The sequence below is a fragment of the Nelumbo lutea genome, chromosome 2, assembly GCF_056320005.1.
Source record: "Nelumbo lutea isolate HS-2025 chromosome 2, American lotus-T2T, whole genome shotgun sequence".
Lineage (NCBI taxonomy): Eukaryota > Viridiplantae > Streptophyta > Magnoliopsida > Proteales > Nelumbonaceae > Nelumbo > Nelumbo lutea.
In genome coordinates, this window is record NC_142685.1 from 9,563,343 (window position 1) to 9,583,273 (window position 19,931).

The 19,931-nt window shown below is 37.3% G+C and overlaps 1 protein-coding gene and 1 non-coding gene across 2 annotated transcripts; one reads left to right on the forward strand and one right to left on the reverse strand.

Annotated features, from left to right (window-relative positions):
- Nucleotides 1-1,291: 1,291 nt before the first annotated feature.
- On the reverse strand, nucleotides 1,292-18,963 carry LOC148868459 (calcium-dependent protein kinase 13). The gene is made up of 7 exons (XM_088969282.1): nucleotides 17,765-18,963; nucleotides 14,672-14,815; nucleotides 14,292-14,444; nucleotides 10,897-11,012; nucleotides 10,637-10,804; nucleotides 1,813-2,043; nucleotides 1,292-1,720 (listed from the first exon to the last, which is right to left on the reverse strand). Exons 1-7 carry the CDS (start codon nucleotides 18,387-18,389, stop codon nucleotides 1,571-1,573), a joined length of 1,587 nt encoding a protein of 528 aa, XP_088825408.1. The 5' UTR covers nucleotides 18,390-18,963; the 3' UTR covers nucleotides 1,292-1,570.
- On the forward strand, nucleotides 12,576-12,680 carry LOC148868460 (U6 spliceosomal RNA). Its single transcript, XR_016108509.1, has one exon. It is a non-coding gene; the product is annotated as a U6 spliceosomal RNA (small nuclear RNA).
- Nucleotides 18,964-19,931: the final 968 nt, after the last annotated feature.

Sequence of the window (19,931 nt, forward strand, 5' to 3'; positions counted from 1 at the left end):
ATGAAATTCAAAATAATACGAATAAAAAATAATAAAATAATAAATAATAAATAATACATTTAAAATTATTAAAAATAATTGATGACTAATAAAAATATTAAGGTAATTAATACTTAATAAAATTTAAAATAATTAATAATTAAAAAATAACACAATTAAAATAAAAATAATAATTATTAAGTAATAAAAATAATTAATAATTAGCAATTTACACAAATAAAACTTAAAATAATTACTAATTAAAAAATAACACAATTAAAGCTAATAAAGATAACAAATGAATAATAAAAAATAATTAACCAGTTTTGGGCATTGTTCATCATGGTTCTTGTTGCGAAGGCCGAATAGGAGTGGCGGTATTCCTATTCCCCCCCTCCCTCTCTCTCTCTCTCTCCTTCAAAATGCCTAGATCTGTTGTTCGTCTTCTTCCTCTTACCACCGAACAGAGAGTGACGGGGAACTGTGGCGGTAGCTCCAATCAATTTGCTTCTATCAATCGATCCCAACAACCTCAGTTTGCTCTTCCCAAAATCGCATCGGCAAGGGAGGACGTTCAAAGCTGAGGTGGATCGGTTTTGGGCACTATTGATCATCATTCTCATTGCGAAGGCCGAACAGAGGTGGTGGCGGTATTCCCCCCTCCTCTCTCCGGTTATTCTCCCTCTAAACTCTCTTTATTTCCCCTCTCCCCTTCTTCCAAATGCCCAGACCTGTTGTTCGTCTTCTTCCTCTTATCACCGAACAGAGAGTGGTGGGGAACTGCAATGGTAGCTCCAGTTAGTTTGATTGTATCAGCCAATCCCAGCAACACCAGTTTGCTCTTCCCAGAATCGCACCTGCAAGGGAGGATGTTCGAAGCTTAGGCCTATTTTTGTCTTTTAACGCGGTCTGAAATGCATCTGACTGTAAAGAGGTTGCCCGACCTCTTTCAAACGCGCCCTAAGACTCTGATGCAACCCAATTTGCATGCTCCTGCACCTTTGCAATATGGAAAACTTTTGGCCCTAGGGCCAACGCAAAGGGTGCAAGTCTAATTAGTCCCGTTCTCCATAAAATGGCAGGAACCAACAGAATTTAATCTGCAAGGACAACTCCTGCACTGAGAGACTCCATGCCAACAATCTGTGGGGACATCTGCAACAGTTCTCTGGAGACCAATTAACTTCTGAATCTACCGAACCACTTCATTCATTCATGTTCCTTTTGGAAGGCAGTTCTGCAGTTTCGTCCACATATAATTTACATTAACCTACAGTACTATCGATATCACCAGACAGGTTCTGCACATTAAAAAAAAAAACACTCAAAAGAAGATTGATGTCGTAATGGAGGATGGAATAATACACACTGGTCAGGCCCACAATATGCAAGGCATGCTTTGTTTCTCATCAACATTGGATTAAAGTAGTTAAAACATGCACTTGCCTACCCACACTCCTGTTAACAAGACAAATTAAAGGGGGTAGCACCAAATAAACAGCCCCCACAAATAATCATACAAGTCCAAGATATACGTGGAATGGTCCAAAAGCTTCCTTGTGTCGAACAGTGAACCCTCCTAAACTATATACTACTCACTGCTCATATTTAGTGAACCATCCTTCATAAGCTTTACACTAAGACTATTAAACCTCCCTCGAGAATAATGACGAGAAGCTTTTCTCCAATCTGTTCCGGTTTTCATCATTGCTGCAAACTCATCATAGCTGATCTTTCCATCCTGCATTTTACCGACATTTAATTAAGGTGACTTGTAATGAAATAAAATCAATAGCGGTATCCTACTAAAAGATTCCAGAGCATGGATTCAACCTTGTCAGTGTCTACTTCTTGAAAGATGTCATTTGCTACATCTGCATAGTCAGCAGCTCCATCTTCCATCAAGGCATCCTGGAGCTCCTGTGGCTCGATATAACCATTTCCATCCTTGTCAAAGTAGGAGAAGGCTTTGCGAAGATGCTCATCATTGGCCATCCTCTGTAGATGGAGAGACACTGCAACAAATTCTCCATAATCAAGTTTACCTTTTCCATTGGTATCTACCTGTCTCCAACAAAATTTCTCCCATTAGAGCCTATCATACTCTACTGCAAGCATATTTTATGACTAGCCAATTATTTCCTTTGTTGTAAAACCAAACAAGCAATTAAAAGGGATGAAGACGAATCTCCCTCCTGAGGTTGAGAACTCCAAAAACCCAATAGTTCAGAGACTGGAAAATCTTTTCAATATTACTATGGAGGCTGGAGCCCAAAAGTGTAAAATGGTATGCAGGCAATGAGAGAAGGCAAGAAGGCACGAATAAGAATAAAAGAAAAGAAAGGATGAAAGAACAAGAAGAAAATCAATGTTTTGATTGGACAAAATTTTGAATTCTTCTATTCTTATTGGTTCAGTCTTTAAGTCTTCGGGGGCTCAAGACAATATACATCTTGATTGAACCCAAAATAAGAAAAATATTAAAATCAAACTAGTACTTAAACTGAATAGTTTAGTTTAGTAGTGTTTGCTTTAATATATATATATATATATATATATATATATATATATATATATATATATATATATTTGAAACAGGTGAAGTATAAATGTATAGTGCTATTAAAAGTATCCAAGAAAGTTTTGCTTTAATATTAGGGAAATTGTCTAAAACTTACCATGAGTTTTCAGCATTTCTCTTAAACTCACCACAACTTTTCAAAATGTATAAAACTCACCATGTCACTAACTTGATGTTAAGGCTCCGTTTGGTTTGTGGAAAGATTTGGGTGGGATGGAATGGGATGGAAAGTGTAAAAATTTAACTTTCTATTGTTTGGTTTTATATGAGAAAATAGTAGGAAAATTACCATCACAAAACAGAGTTCTACTTTCTTCTCTGTTTTGGTGCGATCCTGAATGCAAAGATGGTGGAGAGTGAAGGGAACTATCGTAACCATAACTATCCTTGTTCTTCTGCTTCTTTGTGTTCCTTTGATGGTACATCGAGGCTAATGTAGTTTCTCTGTCTTTTGCTTCACTGCTTCTCCTCTTTTCACTTTTGCTACTTTTCTGTTCTGATTGTTGCGATTCCCGTCGCGATGGGGGTGGAGGAGGCGGCGGCAATGTTTGAGCCTATGGTTGTGGTGAATGGATTTTCGTGTCTTCTGGTACACTATCATCGAGCTCTTGTGCTTTTTGTTTACATTCAATATTTCGAGAGGATCGCTTGATTTTCTGTTTAATTTCCGATGGCGGAGGAGGTGGCGACGGTGTTTGAGCCTATGGTTGTGGTGAATGGATTTTCGTGACTTCTGGTACACTATCATCAAGCTCTTGTGCTTTTTGTTTGCGTTCAATATTTCGAGAGGGTTGCTCGATTTTCTGTTTAATTGCCGATGGCAGAGGCGGAGGAGGAGGTGGTCGCGATGAAGACAATTCATTAGTTGAAGGACGAGCCACAAAAGTATCCACTTGGATCGTCTTGAGTTCGGAATCTTCCCCTAGAATTCGCGTATATGTCATCGTCGAACAGAGCCCGATTGCGACCGATAAGCATCAACCTCGATGTCATCATAGAATCGCAATCTGTCATCGCTCCCGGAAACCCACGAGGGTTCTAGCCTAATATCCAGGTAAGAGCTGCTACTCCTCGTCAAGCGTCCGACCCTGGTGGAATCGATGGAGGATGTCATGGGATTGTAGAAGCTGCGGTCATGATACTCGAACCAGGGACGTGAGGTTGAGGAGGGATGTGATTTGTTGGCCACCTGGGAGGTGCTGCTGCTGGCAACATTGGTATATTCATCATCAGTGTTGCCAGAGGACTCGTAGTCCCTCCTGCTGAGAATCCCACAGATGATGGCGAAAAGAATGAGTAGGAGATTAAGTGAGTCCCAACCCTTCTTGACCAAGTTAGGTCGAAAAACTTAAGAAGCGAAGGAGAGAAGGGAAGGAATGACAGAGCAAGAGACGACAAGAGGCCATATGACGACCAGAACGACAGAGTTAAGAAAGAAAGGAGAAGAAGAATGACAGTGGCTATGATTGATAGTGGTACTAGTTTGTAGCCAAAAGGGTGGTGTGTCTACATCTCCTTCCATGATTTGGGGTTGGTTTTTTCTCTTTTTTTCTTGCTTTTGGTTTTGCTTTTGATGTGAGAGAGAGAGAAGGGAGACAGACAGACAGAAGCAGAGACACACAAAGAGACAAAACAGAGAAGAAAGGAGAGATGGAGTGAGGAGTCGGGATCATAGTAGCGGCAGGGCAAAGGATGAAGATGAAAAAACTCGAGTTTTCTCAAGTTTTTCCACCGGGGTCGCACTGTTGTGGTGAGACCCCGATTGCACAATTTTGGGATCTCGCATCCCACTTTTTTCTCATCCCATCCCCTTATTTCCCTTGAAACAAATGAGAGAAAAAATAATATTCTTGGAATATTCCCTTTTTCTCATCCCCATCCCACAAACCAAACGGAGCCTAAACAAACTAACGAGCGCTAATATACTACCATTTTAACCTTCATAGAAAAATATTAAATATATACAAAATAAATTAATGGGTGTTAATATATTACCATTCTAATATTTAGACATGAAAAAAGGAAAAAGTTCAAAAAAAATACTTTCAAATATAAAATACATAAAAACATAGAAATTACAAAAAAAAATATAAAAAAATATAGAAATTGCAAACAAAATAAAAAAATATTTTCAAATTATAGAAACTAGAGAAATTGAAAAACAAAATCAGAAAATAAAAATTGTAGAAAAAACACCACAAATTATAGAAAAACACAAAAAATGTGAATAAATAACAAAAATACAGGAAAATTTATAGATTGTAGAAAATAGAAAATTGTAAAAAAAAACAGAAAATATAAAAAACATTGAAAATCATAACAAAATATTAAAAATGCAAAAAAAACAAGAAAATTGAAAACTGAAAAAGACCAATTTTCCTCTAACTCACCATTCAAGGGTAATTTGGTCATGAAAATTGTTATTTATGCTGACATGGACACCTTTGTTAAGAAGCATTAACGGTGCACCAACGGAAGGAGAGTTTTGGAAAATAAAAACATACTGACATGGTGAGTTTTAGACATTTTGAAATGTTGTGAGTTTCTGAGAAATGTTGAAAACTCATGGTGAATTTTAGACAATTTCCCTCAATATTATAATCTAAGAAAGTCAAGAATATAAAAGTATCCAATACATTGTGTAAACTAAGAAGTATCTTGGAAATTGAGGCAACCCTCCATGAGCACCTTATTTCCTACGCAACACTCTACATGTTAAGCCACCTCGGTACCTAATTGTCATAGTTAGGTAATAAATCCAAGAGGTAGTCTCTATTTTATATGGCAGTAGGTGGTTCTTATAACATTGGGTGTAACAATAGTAGACATGCCTTCACTGGGCTATTTGGTTTTTTATCTGACTGATAGCTGCATGTCTAGGTTTAATTGGATGGTCGCAGGACATTATAGTGATTATATGAACTCATAAAAACCAAATCAGCCAGGCATGCACTCACTAGGTGATTTGGTTTATCCTTTGACTCATAGCATCTTAAGGTCTTTTTAGAGGCCACAAGAAAATATTATGATTATATGAATTCATTGCTCCACATCTTAGGCTACCTTCATATTTCTGATATTCCTAGTAATGTAGTGGATCTTAAAGGTAGTCTCCATTTGATCATTTGATAGCAGCTAGTTCGGGCATCACCTAGGATGGCAACAACTATACAACCACTGTGTAATTTTGTCTTTCATTTGATTGATAGAATGTCTATGTTTTACTGGAGGGTTGCAAAAAAGTGTTACGACTATGTGGACTAATCAAAACCAAATCACCTAGGCACGCACTGACAAGGTAATTTGGTTTTAAATATGATTATTAGCATGTTGGTGATTTATTGGAGGGCCACAAGAAACTATTGTCATCACGTGAATTCATTGAAATCAAATCACCCACACATGCACTCATTTGGGTGATTTGGTTTTACTTTTATTGATAGAATATTAGTGTTTTATTGAAGGTCACAAGTAAGTATTGCAATCATTAGGCTACCTTAGCATTTCTAGATTGTTATAGTTAAGTAGTAGACCTTAGAGGTAGTCTCTATTTTTTCATATGTTAATGGGTTATTTTTGTATCATTTGGGGTAGGTAAAAAGCACTCATTGGGTGATTTGATTTTTTTTCATTTGATTGCTAACATGTCTTTGTTTAGTGTTGTGGCCATGTGAACTAATCGAAACCAAATCACCTAAGCATGCACTTTAGTAATTTGACTTTTAATTTGATTGATAGCATGCTTGTGTTTCATTGAGGGTTGCATGTAAGTGTTGTGGTCGTGTCACGTCTGAACTCATTCTCATTGTTCAACATTTTAGTCTACACTGGTATTTCTAAATAGTCATATTGACTCATTGTATGGTAGTAGACCCTAGAGGCAATCTCTATATTTTCATATGTTAGTGGGTTGTTAATGTATCATTTGGGGCAGCAAGAGCAGATTGAACTCATTGGATGATTTGGGTTTTCATTTGATTAATTAATTGCAGGTTGTTTGATTTATTAAAAGGTTGCATGTAAGTGTTGGAAACAGCCTCTTTGTATGTGCAGGGGTAAGGCTGCCTACATCTATCCCTCCTGAGATCCCACATTGGTGGGACCTTGTGCACTAGGCTTCCCTTTTATGCAAGTGTCATGACCATGTGAGCACATTGAAACCAAATCACCCAAGCAAGCAGTTTAGGTGATTTGGTTGATAGCATGTAGTGTTTTATGGTGGGTCAAAAGAAAGTGTTGTGACCATACGAACTCATTGCTTTATATGTTAAGCTATATTTATATTTCTTGATTGTCAAAGCAAGGGAAAGGACCCTAGAGGCCTACTTTTCAATGCATCAAGGGTAGGCTAGACGATTGGGGGTGCCTTATCACCTAGTCGCCTAGGCAATGACTTTTTTTTAATAAAAACCATGGATGCTAGGAGAATTCCTTAGGTTCTATAGCAAGTAGGAATCATTTCTCACTATTAATTGTGTATAATCTTCATAAAAATGTATAAACTTCATTTTTTTTATTATAAGTAATGTATAAACTTCATATAAAACATAAAAAATCCAAGATATTCATGAAAAAATATGGAAGAAAATAAATTTCAAAAAATAGAGGGTAGGGACTGAGCCCCCCTATTTTTGTCCTAGGAAAGGAAGAAAAGAAAAGAAAAGAAAAGAAGAGAGAGGAAGAGGAAGAAAATAAGCAATATGTGTTGAATGTTGATTGGACAGAATTGGATTTTCCCATGCTTATCGATTAAGGCTTTGAAGTCATTGAGGGTTTACTTGGATCAAAATGTCTCTAATATAGAATCTGGAATCCAAACCCTAATGGCATGTTTTATTGTGCCTCCTTTTTTAACCTACCTATCCATTCCAGAACTTTGGGGCTGAACTTCCTCGTGAGAGAAATTTGATATAAACCAATCCCTCCTAACATACAAGCTCTTTGTTGGGAAGTGTTCCTTGAAAAGGTAAACACCTATAAGAGCTACCTTGGCTAACTTACCTACCTGTTTTTTGTCTGTATTTAGGATACCAATTAGGGAAGCTAGGAAATTGGAGAAGTTGATGAGAGATTTCTTATGGGAGCCGGGACAAGAAAAAAATGACCACTTGGTTAATTGGGAAATTGTGTGCAAAAGTAAAGAAGAGGGGGGTTTCGGACTTGGGAGAGTAACTGGAAAAAATCAAGCTCTATTAGGAAAATGGTTGTGGCGATGGCCATTGGAAAGAGAGATTGTGGCATGAGGTGGTGGGAAGCATTCATGGGAGGTCAGAGAATGGATGGGATGCTAGTGTATCAAGGCAGGCTAACCTAGCAGCAACTTGGAAGGCCATTCACAACACTTTTCCTCAATTCCTCAATTTTATCAGGTATGAAGTTTGTTCTGGCAACGCTATTCATTTTTGGGAGGATATTTGGGTAGGAAACACACCTTTAAAGGATTTGTTCCCTTTGCTATTTTCTGTTTCTTTGTACAAAAAAGATGTGGTCTCAAAATTTGTCTCACCTTTGGGAACACCCTTAGATCCTACTTGGGATTTTGGGTTTCGTAGAGGACTTAGGGATGATGAAATTGAATCTCTTTCTGTCTTGCTTGGTTGTCTTAATCAGGTTTGTTTGGATCCCTCCAAGCCAGATAAGAGGGTATGGACTCCTAGACCCAATTGAACCTTCACTTGTGCTTCTTTCTTCAAGTCCATCTCTCAACTTTCTACTCACCAACCCTTTCTGTCAAAAGAAATTTGGTGCAAGCCAGTTCCCCCAAAAATTATGGCGTTTTGTTGGGAAGTATTCCATGAGAAAGTAAACACTCTAGATAACCTACAAAAGAGAAGACCTTTTCTCTGTATTTCTCCTAATTGGTGTATCCTCTGTAGAGCTCACGGTGAGGATTGTTACCACCTATTAATATCTTGTCCCTTTTTCTGCAGACCTTTGGGCTTGGCTGCTTTCTTTGTTTGGGAGTAGTTGGAGTCTACCAGCAAAAGTTCACATGCTCTTCAACCATTCTACCTTTTATTGGCCTACAAAAATAGGGAGAATGTGGAGATGTGCTCATGTTACCTTGATTTGGACTCTTTGGGAAGAAAGGATTGCTAGAATTTTTCAAGAAAAGGAAATGAACAATCAGGAATTGAAAGACTGTGTGCTGAATAGGGCAATACCTTGGCTGAAGACCTTGGAAATCTTTCGTCAATTCTCCTTTAATGACCTTCGGAGAAATTGGTCAGCAGTAGCGAGGTGTTCATCCCTAAAGGACAAATCAATTACAAGCTGGTCTCCTCCATCCGAAGGCTCACTGAAGTTGAACTTTGATGGAAGTAGCATGGGTAATCCATGATTATCCGAAATGGGGGGTGCTTTGAGAAATGAGAAGGGAGAGATTTTGTTGCTCTACTCAGGTCCCTTAGGAATTAGGGACTCCATCAGGGCAGAACTATTAGATGTTGTACAAGGAGTGCAATTTGCAAACCAGCTAGGCGTACAACACCTAACGATCAAGGGGGATTCCATAGTGGTGGTGAGTTGGTTGAAAAATCTTAAAGAGGCTATGTGGCGTTACAAGAATGAAATGAAGAAATTTAGTTGGTTGACAAGGAATATGTTGTTCACTGTGCAGTGGGTGGGGAGATCAGCAAATACTTTGTCAGATGTGTTAGCCAAGCAAGGGGTAAATAGGGAATAATTGTCTTGGGCTCAGTTGTGATTCTTGATTTTCTTTCCTAGTTTACTTGTAAGATTCAAGGAGGGGTTGCATCTCGCACCTCTCCCTGCGATGTTGTATGAACTCACTCTAAATCTGCTTCTGAATTAATAAACTCATTGCCATTCATCAAAAACAAAAAAAAAAAGGTAAACACCTATAACATGTTATAGAAAAGAAGGCCAAATAAATGCCTTTCTCCTCATGTGTGTCCTTCGTAATGCTTGCATTTGGGAATACTTCTACTCTTTCTTTGGTTGCAGATGCCCCCCACAGGATGTAGTGAGTTTGTTAGCTCCACTTTCATAAGGCAACAGAAAAAAGGGGAAGATGTTTGTGGAAGGTAGTAAAAGCAGCTTTGGTTGAGTGGACTATCTAGGAAGAAAGAAATCAAAGGATTTTCAATGAGAAAAGTAAGTCAAAGGAGGAAGTGATCGAAGCCATAAAAATCAGATCTGCACGTTGGGTAGAAACATCAAATTCAAAGGAGGAAGTGATTGAAGCCATAAAAATCATATATGCACATCGGGTAGAAACACCAGAACTCTTTAGGAATGTCTCCACAAATGACATATTAAGGAATTGGATCGAAATCAAAGGAGTAAGTCATTGAAGCCATAAAAAACAGATCTGCACATTGGGTAGAAACATCGGAATCAAAGGAGGAAGTGATTGAAGCCATAAAAATCATATCTGCACATTTGGTAGAAACATCACAACTCTTTAGGAATGTCTCCAGACTCTCCACAAATGACACATTAAGGAATTGGATTAAGCGGACAAACAAAAACACATAGAGAAAGTGTAAGAATGTAATGGAAACCACCAAGACTAAATAAGCTAAAGCTGAACTTTGATGGCAGCTTCTTTGGTAATCCAGGGAGAGCAGGAATTGGGGGAGTTTTTAGAAATCAAGGAATAGTAGTGGCGCTTTTTTCAGGACCAATTGTCTTTGGAGACTCGATTCAGCCATTCAGGCTGAAATTTTAGCTCTCCTACAAGGCTTGAAACTAGTTCAGGAGATAGGAGCAAGAGAACTGGAAATTGGAGATTCACTCTTGATCATATTTGGGCAAAGAAAATCAACTCAGCACCTTGGAAATTCAGATTTATCCTTCAGATACATTGATCTACTTGCAAAGAGGTTCAATTCTAGTTTTGGCTTGGAAAAGCAGGCAGCAAATGGTTTGGCAGATATTCTAACAAAACAGGGAGCTGATAGACTTACTTTATTTTGGGCAAAGTTGTAATCTATTGTAAGTTGGGTCACTACAATTGCTGAAAATTTTGTACTTTAACCAGTAAATAAATTAATAAATTAATTTACTTTGCTGATCAAAACAAGTTAAGCTTTAGGGTTCATAAACACTCACAGCTTCAATAAGCATCTGCACTTCAGACTCTGCCAGCTGGGAGCCAAACTTCAGAAGTCCCGTTTTCAGTTCCTCAATTGAAACAACACCATCATTATCAGTGTCAATCCTCTTGAACATTTCTTTGATGTCTTCAACTTCTTCGATTGACAAATGATCGGCAATAACCTATTTGACAGTGCCTATTTAGTAGTAGAAAATTCTTGGACAAAATCCAGTAACAAAGAAATAAAGAAGAATAATGAACTGATCAAACCAACCCTTAAGGCTTTCCTCTTGAACCTATTCATCATAGAAAACTGCTTAAGCCTTGACTTGACAACATCTCCAAGAGGAACATTTGGAGCTTTTTTAGCATTTTGGATCCAAGGATGTTCTGTAGGTAGTGAACAAGGTATGCATCATGTTCTAATGGTCGGTGCTTAAAATTCACCAAAATGCTAAAAGTGTGAACATTCTACCAAGATGAGTGACACATCAAGTGAAACTTCCTAGATGTATAGTTCAAGATATTTGCTACAAAAAAGATATTCATACATTTATAATATCAACAAGTTGAATAAAGTTAAGAACAATGCAGAATAACAAACATAAAGCTAATAAAAATATCCCATAATATACTATTGGTCTAAGCATCTACATATCCTAGAATGTAGATATGGTTTATCTATTGTATTCTACAGTCTCTATTCTCCAAAATGAAGGACAAGGTTATAAACATGGGTCCACAATCATGAAGCACCGATATTCACTTAAATATTCATTCATCAATAACACTATTCTGCAATTCCATTAGTTAATGCATTTAAGCTCAGAAATACCCAAAGATTCATCAATAACACTATTCTCCAAAACACGTAAAAATAAATGTTTTGGCATGTCCTCAGAGAAAAGGGGGATGATTTTTAAGTTCAGCACAAATTCGCTTTCCTTTCTGAAAGATTCTTGAGATATCTATATGTAAAAAGGGGGATTTTTTTTTGGGGGGGGTGGGGGGGGTGGGGGTGGGGAGGGGGACCATTTTCAAACCATCTGGTTTTCTCTACAATACCCAAACTTCATTCCTCCAGTCACAAATAGGATTCTTTGCAACTCTGATAATAAATAATAACCTATGAATTTTCGACGAATGAATTTCCCTACTACTAGCATAGACCATGTTCAAGAGTTGTTTCCAAGAAGGTTTTTATTGAGTCATTGGCAGACCATCTTTTCTTTACCATTCCCCATCTCCATTTCCAGAGCTGCACATGCAATTCTTTGCCATTCCTAATTCATCATACACAAGATAAAAAATGAGGTCAATAACATAGGTGGGTGGATGCATAAGCTACTTTTACCACTTGACTAGGAAGTATGCATGAAAGTGATAATATCAGGTGGCTTGGTGACTTGAAAAAGGGGAAAACCTATAAATGATAATTACAATAACAAAATAGGGAAATCGTTTATACTTTCCCTATACTTTACAAAATGGGCAGAAATTTCCCCTACTTTTCAGAAGGGTGCAACTCAGGTGGGTTGGGCCAGATTCAAGATCATCAACCCAAACCAATTCTAAAACTTGGGCCAAAGGCCCAAGCCCATCCCGAGCCTGAGGTCATGCCTGATCTGCCCCAACCCCGGCCCAGATCAAACTACAATTTGACTTGGGTCAGGCTTGGGTTGGTCAGTCAGGCTTAGGCATATCTATTGGGCCCAATATATTAATAAATGGCTCTCAACCTATTTAATATCAATAATCTAAACCATCATATAAGGAACATTATATATTTTGTATGAATACATGCATGCATTACATGAGTCAATTGAATGCCATCACATGATTTTTACAAATTTTCATAAACCCAAAAATATATGCAGTCGGGCCAGGCTCAGGACAGACTAAGGTCAGGCTAATCAGGCCAGGCTCAAGGTACCTATGGGCTAGGATTGGGCCGCCTCTTTGGAGACATTTGATAAAATTGGAACGATAGGGAGAAGATTTGCATGGCATGGCCCCTGACAAGGATGACACACAAATCGAGAAATGGTCCAAATTTTATTGATAAAAAAAGGGCTAGGATTGGGCCACCTAAGTTGCACCCCTATTTAAACATCTCTAATCACATATATTTAATTAGAGAGAGTTCCTTCTTTGGGTATCCATCACATAAGTTTTACAAATTTTCATAAACCCAAAAACACCCCATCCATTGCAATTTTAGATGTTATTGAACCAAGATGCCCTCATCTTACCTGGGAGTTAATAGTAAGCGTCACCTCTCTGCTCCTCTTCCAGTAAAGGATTCCTTTTTGGTCATATTGATGAATACACTATTGTTATACTTGAACTGGACAAGAATAATTAGGTTCACGGTTGAATGGATTGACAACCTTGTTCAACTGTTTGACTTGTTCAAATAAAAATGTGAAAAAAAAGCAAAAAAAAAATGAAATGGTTCTAGATTATATCAATATATCTAACTATATTATGTGGAAAAAAGCTTACAACAATAAACATTAGAGGGCATAACACATATTAATACACATAAAAGGGGTAAGCATAACCAAAGTCAACATTTCTAAGAACAAGGCTAACAAAAAATAGATTTGGCTTCCACACCCCGGTTCTGATAGTTCTACCATTTGGTCCAGTCCATGTCCAACAACATTGGGTGAATAAGGTTTCTTTTGGTGAGTTAGATACAGAGTAAGTTGTGCTGATGCATAAGGGTAATTTTGGAAATTGGAATTCAAATTGCATACATCTTTTGTAATTTAATGGGAAGAGTCTCTTGTCACTACACATTTTAATTTACTTTTCAAGGGATATCTGTGATAGGGATGCTTAAGACTATTTTTAGAAAACAGGGGAGGTTCCAGCCCATTTCAAAAAGTACAGCTGTGCAGGATAAGTTTTAAGTAATTTTCCCTAATAAAATAACAATAAAAATGAACTGCAAATATGCATAAAACAGTGGTCTGCTTATAAATCTAGAAACAAAATGACAAAGAAACAGGCAAGACCAATACTATAAGCATGAAAATTGTTACCATAGGGGGTAGGAGCAGCTGAGATCATGCTGTCACCTGTGCAGTTTCAATACAGATTTCTGCATGGATTCTCTTTGGAAGATAAATAGTTTTTTTTATATATTTGCTCAAAAAAAATGATAAATCATTTTTTATAGAAAGCCCACGAAGTTAACTAGAATGGCAGCAAACAAATATATATTGAGGATCAGTTGTCAATATGAGGATTTCGGCACAATAGATGGAACTTCTCTCTATTTTAAGCAAGACAGTTTAGGCAAGGAACCAAGACCTGGAGACTCAAAATCCATGAGACATATACCACAGATTTTAACCAAACAATTATATTAGTACATACAGTTTTGCATTGGCATGTGCCTTAAAATGCTGGATTTTTTGGTGCTTCAGATGCAACTTGCCTCCTTTTTAGGCAAGACGGTTCAAGCAGGAAACCCAACACCTGGAACATCATAATCCATGAGACGTGCCCCAGATTTGGCCCATATCACCATGTAGTACATGAAAGTTTGCAAGACATAGTTTTGCAAGACATGTGCACTATGTCTTAACTTTTTTATGAAGTTAATTTCCTTTCTAACAGGGTCAATATGTATAGTAGCAAAAAAGAGATAGGCAATACCAAGCACTTGCTTTGCAGTTAGCCGAAGCTTTGGATCAGGCTCCAACATCTGTCGAACCAGATTCTTTGCACTCTCTGAAATATTTGGCCATGGATCCCTTTTAAAATCTATAAGACCACGAAGAATTGCCTGTGCAACCCCTTGTTCTGACTCTGCATTTTATGGAAACAGACACTGTCAAGTAGCACTATAAAAAGATGAAGATATTATGCTCAAAGTAGGATGACAGAGAGAAAGATAACCAAATACAGAAGAGAAAAACAAATAAATGCAATAATCCAGCATGTCACAAATCCAACAAAGTCTGGTGCATGAAGTAGAAAGCCAGAAACTTACAGAAGAGGTAAATGGTATAGTTTCTACTGGGAAAGAACCTTACCAGCCCAAAATGGAGGAACTCCACAGAGTAAAATGTAAAGAATGACTCCTGCACTCCATATATCTATTTCAGGTCCATAGTTCCGCTTGAGCACTTCTGGAGCCATGTAATATGGACTTCCAACAATTTCAGAGAATCTCTCTCCTATAGTTTAAATTATACAAGTGTTAAATACCAATTCCACTGTATCTACTAAGAGAAAAAGAATAAACTGATAACAACAGAATGATTCACACACAGATTAATGAAATTTCAGTAAATTTTAACAACTTTAGTGAACATAAAGTGATTATAGACTACTAAAACAAAACCAATGCTCAAATATTTCCTAGTAATCATGGACTTCCAACAACTTCAGAGAATCTCTCTCCTATAGTTTAAATAATATAAGTGTTAAATACCAATTCCACTGTATCTACTGAGAGATAAAGAATAAAATGATAACAACAGAATGATTCACACACAGATTAATGAAGTTTCAGTAAAATTTAATAAATTTAGTGAACATGAAGTGATTATAGACTACTAAAACAAAACCAATGCTCAAATATTTCCTAGTAATCATGGATAGTTTCGTAATTTTCCTTTGTGTGATAAAATATCTTTTTTATTAGGACCTTTATTTCATTATGTATGACATAATTAATGATGCTTGGTGCTTTCCTTCTTCATTATTAAAAGAAAATTAATTTGATGCAATCAAAGTTTCAGGTTTGAATGAAGTATAAACAGTCCTGATATAGTAGTATGTTTCTATTACAAAATATTATACCATGAATCCTTTCAATCCTACATAAAGCATAATCTAATCATCCTCCTCTGTTAATAAGCTTCAAAGTTCTCTCAGTAGCTATGATGTTCATATACAGATAACCTATACTGATACAAATATAGGAAATGGGGATCTGACACCCAATTTCCTAAAATCCTGGATGAATAAGGGTATGGCTATCCTGTATAATATGCTTATATTATAAATCCTTTCATTCCTACATAAAGCATTATCTAATCATCCTCCTCTGTTCATAAGTTTCAAAGTTCTCTCGGTAGTTATGGTGTTCACATAGAGTTAACCGATACTTTCACAAATATATAAAATGGGGATCTGACACCAATTTTCCTAAAATCGGACAGATAAGGGTATGGCAATCCTGTATAATATGCTTATATCATGTGTTCAAATTTTCCATTTCTCAAGACTAATGTCTTGCTAAAATTAATTAATTTTTTAACAGAAATAATCAAATGATTTTATTATATTATTTGAAAAGAACAGTATACATGCATGTTCCAAGCACCCCTTTGATTGACTAATCTTAGCTAGCCCCCTTTTTGTATTTTATTTACTTAACCCATCCTTGAGCAGTTAAATCCCAGTACATATGGCTTATGGTTGATTTTTATTTAGCCAAACTATCAGTAAAACAATTAGATGATTTTGGTGTCCATCTATATACAATGAGCATCCCTCCATTCATCCTTTAGATTCTCCCCATAATGTGCCTATATTTCTATGAACCTCTGCAAATTTCTTGTGAACCCCCATAATAAAATTCAAATCCCTTTCCAGCACCATGTCTGTAAATTTTAAAGGTTCAGCTAATCTCAGTCTCAGCCCATAACAAACTGCAAAGAGTTTTGCCTGAATCAAGTCCCCATGAGGCCATGACCAATGAGGGCTTTTTATAGTATGATTTGTTAAGGTGTACTGTTTTACATATTTTGAAAGTGTTAATGCTATTGAGTGTATATAGAAGTGTCTATGCAGCAACTAATGTTCCCCTCCCAAGTCCCAAGACCCCAACTAGCTAGGACCAATATTTGGGTAACAGGGTCCATGCAGTATGTAATGTCATATTGGATAGATATACATCCAACACTGGTAAGCTAGTCATATACAAGTATCTAGGTAAGGTAATCATAACTCAGTAGAGAGCTTCATGAGACCATACAGAAGTGACACTTAAAGATTCTTCAACCATAACTTCTAGCCATCAGATGGATTGGTTAGGTACCTTATACACCTCAGTTCTTGAATGGCATGCTGAACTTCATCATCCCCAACAATCTTACATCATTCCTTTTGGTGCATGATGCAGAATGGAATCAGCAACAAATCAAACTTATTAAGACTTGATAGGAAGAATAAAAGCAATTGATAGGGAACAATTGTGGTGGTTGTACATTCAAAATGATGTGTTTAAGGCAGTAAGACTAGTTAGTGGGTCAAATTGAGTTATCTGGGCTGCAATTTAGTTAAAATAGGATATGGATTTCGTTCCTTCATGGTATTTGTCTTGAGTTGTATGAAACAAACCAAATGGATGATTCTGCCCACTATAGACTGTTCTGATCAATCCCTAAGGAAGGAAGACCTTAAAGAACCACCAACACATAAGAAAGACTAAAGCAAGAAATTACTCCTCCAATTAAAGTTCAATTCAACATCAGTATGAACACAACAATGAACAGAATGAACAGACACATGAGAATGAAAGCATCCCCACAGGATGGCTTAACCAGATGCTAGAAACCAGATTAATGCATTCCACCTTTGCAAATGGTATCTTATGGTCGACTGCTACCCGGATTACAAGTGCACCGGATGAAAATTGGGAATATACCAACATTAGGGCAAAAATCACATGATATTACTTGCACATATTCGTGATTTCTTTGACATTCTCTACATACTGCTAGATTTGGAATGATACTAGTGTATTTTGTCTCTTTGTTGACTCTACCATTAAAAACAAAGGCTCTGCTTCCATCCTATGCTTCTGCATTCCAACTATTCTCTGCGTGAATCATCTAATTTGTCAAAAAAAAAAAAAAAAACGGACAAGAAAACTAATAAGAAGATTCTATGATATAATTAGCAGTAAAGAAAGCAGTGTTAATTCGATTCAGACCAACCTTATGCAGCCATAATCTTACATATGCAGCAGTAGTGGCAGAAAAATGGGAATGAGTGGACATTTCAGTATGTTAGGAACTCGGTTCCTTAAGTTTCATGTCATGAAAGTATAAATATATATACCCAGAATGTGATAGAGCCAAATATAGGCAGGCACGTGTAGCTCAAAGAATCACCTGGTTTGAAGAATATAGACAAGCCAAAATCAATGGCCTTGAGAGGTGAATTCTCCTTCTTATTCGCAAAGAGAAAGTTCTCTGGCTTTAAGTCTCTGTGGATCACTCCATGCTTGTGACAGAGCTGAACAACCTCCACAATGGTCCGAGTGACGGCAGCAGCTGCCCTCTCGGTATAGTGACCACGAGCTACGATCCGATCAAATAATTCCCCTCCCTCACACAACTCCATCACTAAATGAACCGCATTATCATCCTCACAAGCCTCCTTCAAACTCACAATGCTCGAATTCTTGGGCAAATGCTTCATAATGGCCACCTCTCGCCTCACATCCTCAACATCCACAACCGTCCGGAGCTTCCTCTTGGAAATTGATTTACAAGCCAAAAGATCTCTGGTATTGCGATCAATGCATAGGTAAGTAACACCAAACTCTCCGCGTCCTAATTCCCTGTCGACCACGTACTTCTCCTCGATCCCCTCTTTTGGGACGTCATTCAAGACAGTGATGGTCTTCTTCCCGCCAGAGTCACCGCCACCTCTATCTTTCCGGCCATAATCGGTGTAATTCGATTTGACGTCCTCTCTCGCAACTGCAGCGGGAGATCTGCAGCAGTTTCCCATCCAATGGCTCCAGAATTTATTCACCCGAATCTTCGAGATAGAGAGAGAACAAAACCCTCAAACCCTAGCTAGGGTTTTACATTATGGAGAAGAAACCCTAGTCCTAACTCCTAACCCTAAGAGCAAAGGGAAGTAAGTAGTAGTAGTACTAGTACTGTTACAGAGCAGTTCAGACTAAACTTGAAGACGAAAAACGAGATTGCGGGCGATTGGTAAATACATAGAGCTTCTGCAATTAGTGATGTGTACGGTAACGGTTCAGCTGATGTTACAGATACGTGCTTTCCTTTTTTTTTTTTTTTCTTCTTTTACTGTATAGGATACATATTACCTTTCTTTTCTCTCTCTCTCCCTCGCTCGCTCTGTTAGTTTTGTCGGCTAAAACCGAAAGGCTTAAAGGGTCGGAACTCGGAATGGGATGACGGAGTGAGGAAGGAATCGGAACAGAAGAACTGTTTGGCTGGTTGTATATAACTATATATACAGTTTATACATTTACTCCCGGCAAATTTCCACGTTTGGTTGTCCAGAAAATGAGAAGAAATGCTGAGAAGAATCTTAATTTGGTTAGCCCAAGAAAGTGAAGTGAGGCCCATCACCCATCCATAAAATGTTTTTTTTTCTAAATTTATTATTTATTATTTAAATTTAGAGACTATATAAAAATAAAAATACAATAAAACTAAGTGTAGAGTGCAGAATGGGTGGATAGATCATGGAATGGACCCACAAACTGGTAACAGGGTAACAGCTACTTTTGTTTTAAAAAAGAAAAGAAAAATCCTTTTTTTTCTTATAAACCAAACAAAACTCTTCTACAAAACACATGAGGGAGCTTTTTGATAATGATAAAGAAAAGAGAAGATGCTTTCATTTGTCTCTTTTACTTGCACACATTCATACAAACTGATTTGAATCAACATTCTCTCTCACAGTCACAGGCAGCACACATCACAGTGAGTGGGAGACCAAAATATCATCATGGAGTGTTAGTGATGCTGATTAAAAAAAACGAGTTTGGCTTTAATCAGGGCAAAGCCTATTCGAGCAGCCTTTGAAACCGATAGAAACCAATCTTGTGGGGAGATATTCTAATGCAAAAGGCTGTTAGAAAACGAGGTGAAGTGGGTCTCAGTCTCCCATTTGAAAGTTGAAACCCTTAAAACCCGGCCTTCCTATTTATTATGTTGGTATGTTAGTTCAACAGAATAACGCTATTAATGGCATCCTCTTTATGTTTGGTCGTTTTATACATGGCTCTTTCTTCCTGCATGTGTTGGATGTTGTTGGGTGTTGAAACACAAACTCCATTTTTAAGAATTGATTTTCACTTTACAAAGAATCAGGGCTCCATCTCCTCGATTTTATCAAAGGAACAATCAATATATAATCCTCCATCATTGAATGTTGTTTGGTTTCCCTTTTTTTTTTCCCTTTCAATCAAGGGGTTGCTTTCAAGTTTTAACAGCTACAGAATATGGAATATATTATATTAGTTAGTCTTAAAACATGAGAAACCAAGGAAAACAAAGGATTTAAGTA

Coding starts and splice junctions, on each gene's coding strand:
- LOC148868459 (XM_088969282.1), bottom strand. CDS start 18,389: ATGGGAAACTGCTGCAGATCTCCCGCTGCAGTTGCGAGAGAGGACGTC. Junction 14,445..14,671: donor AGTTCCTCCATTTTGGGCTG/GTAAGGTTCTTT, acceptor CATAAAATGCAG/AGTCAGAACAAGGGGTTGCA. Junction 2,044..10,636: donor TGCAGATGCTTATTGAAGCT/GTGAGTGTTTAT, acceptor TGTTGGAGACAG/GTAGATACCAATGGAAAAGG.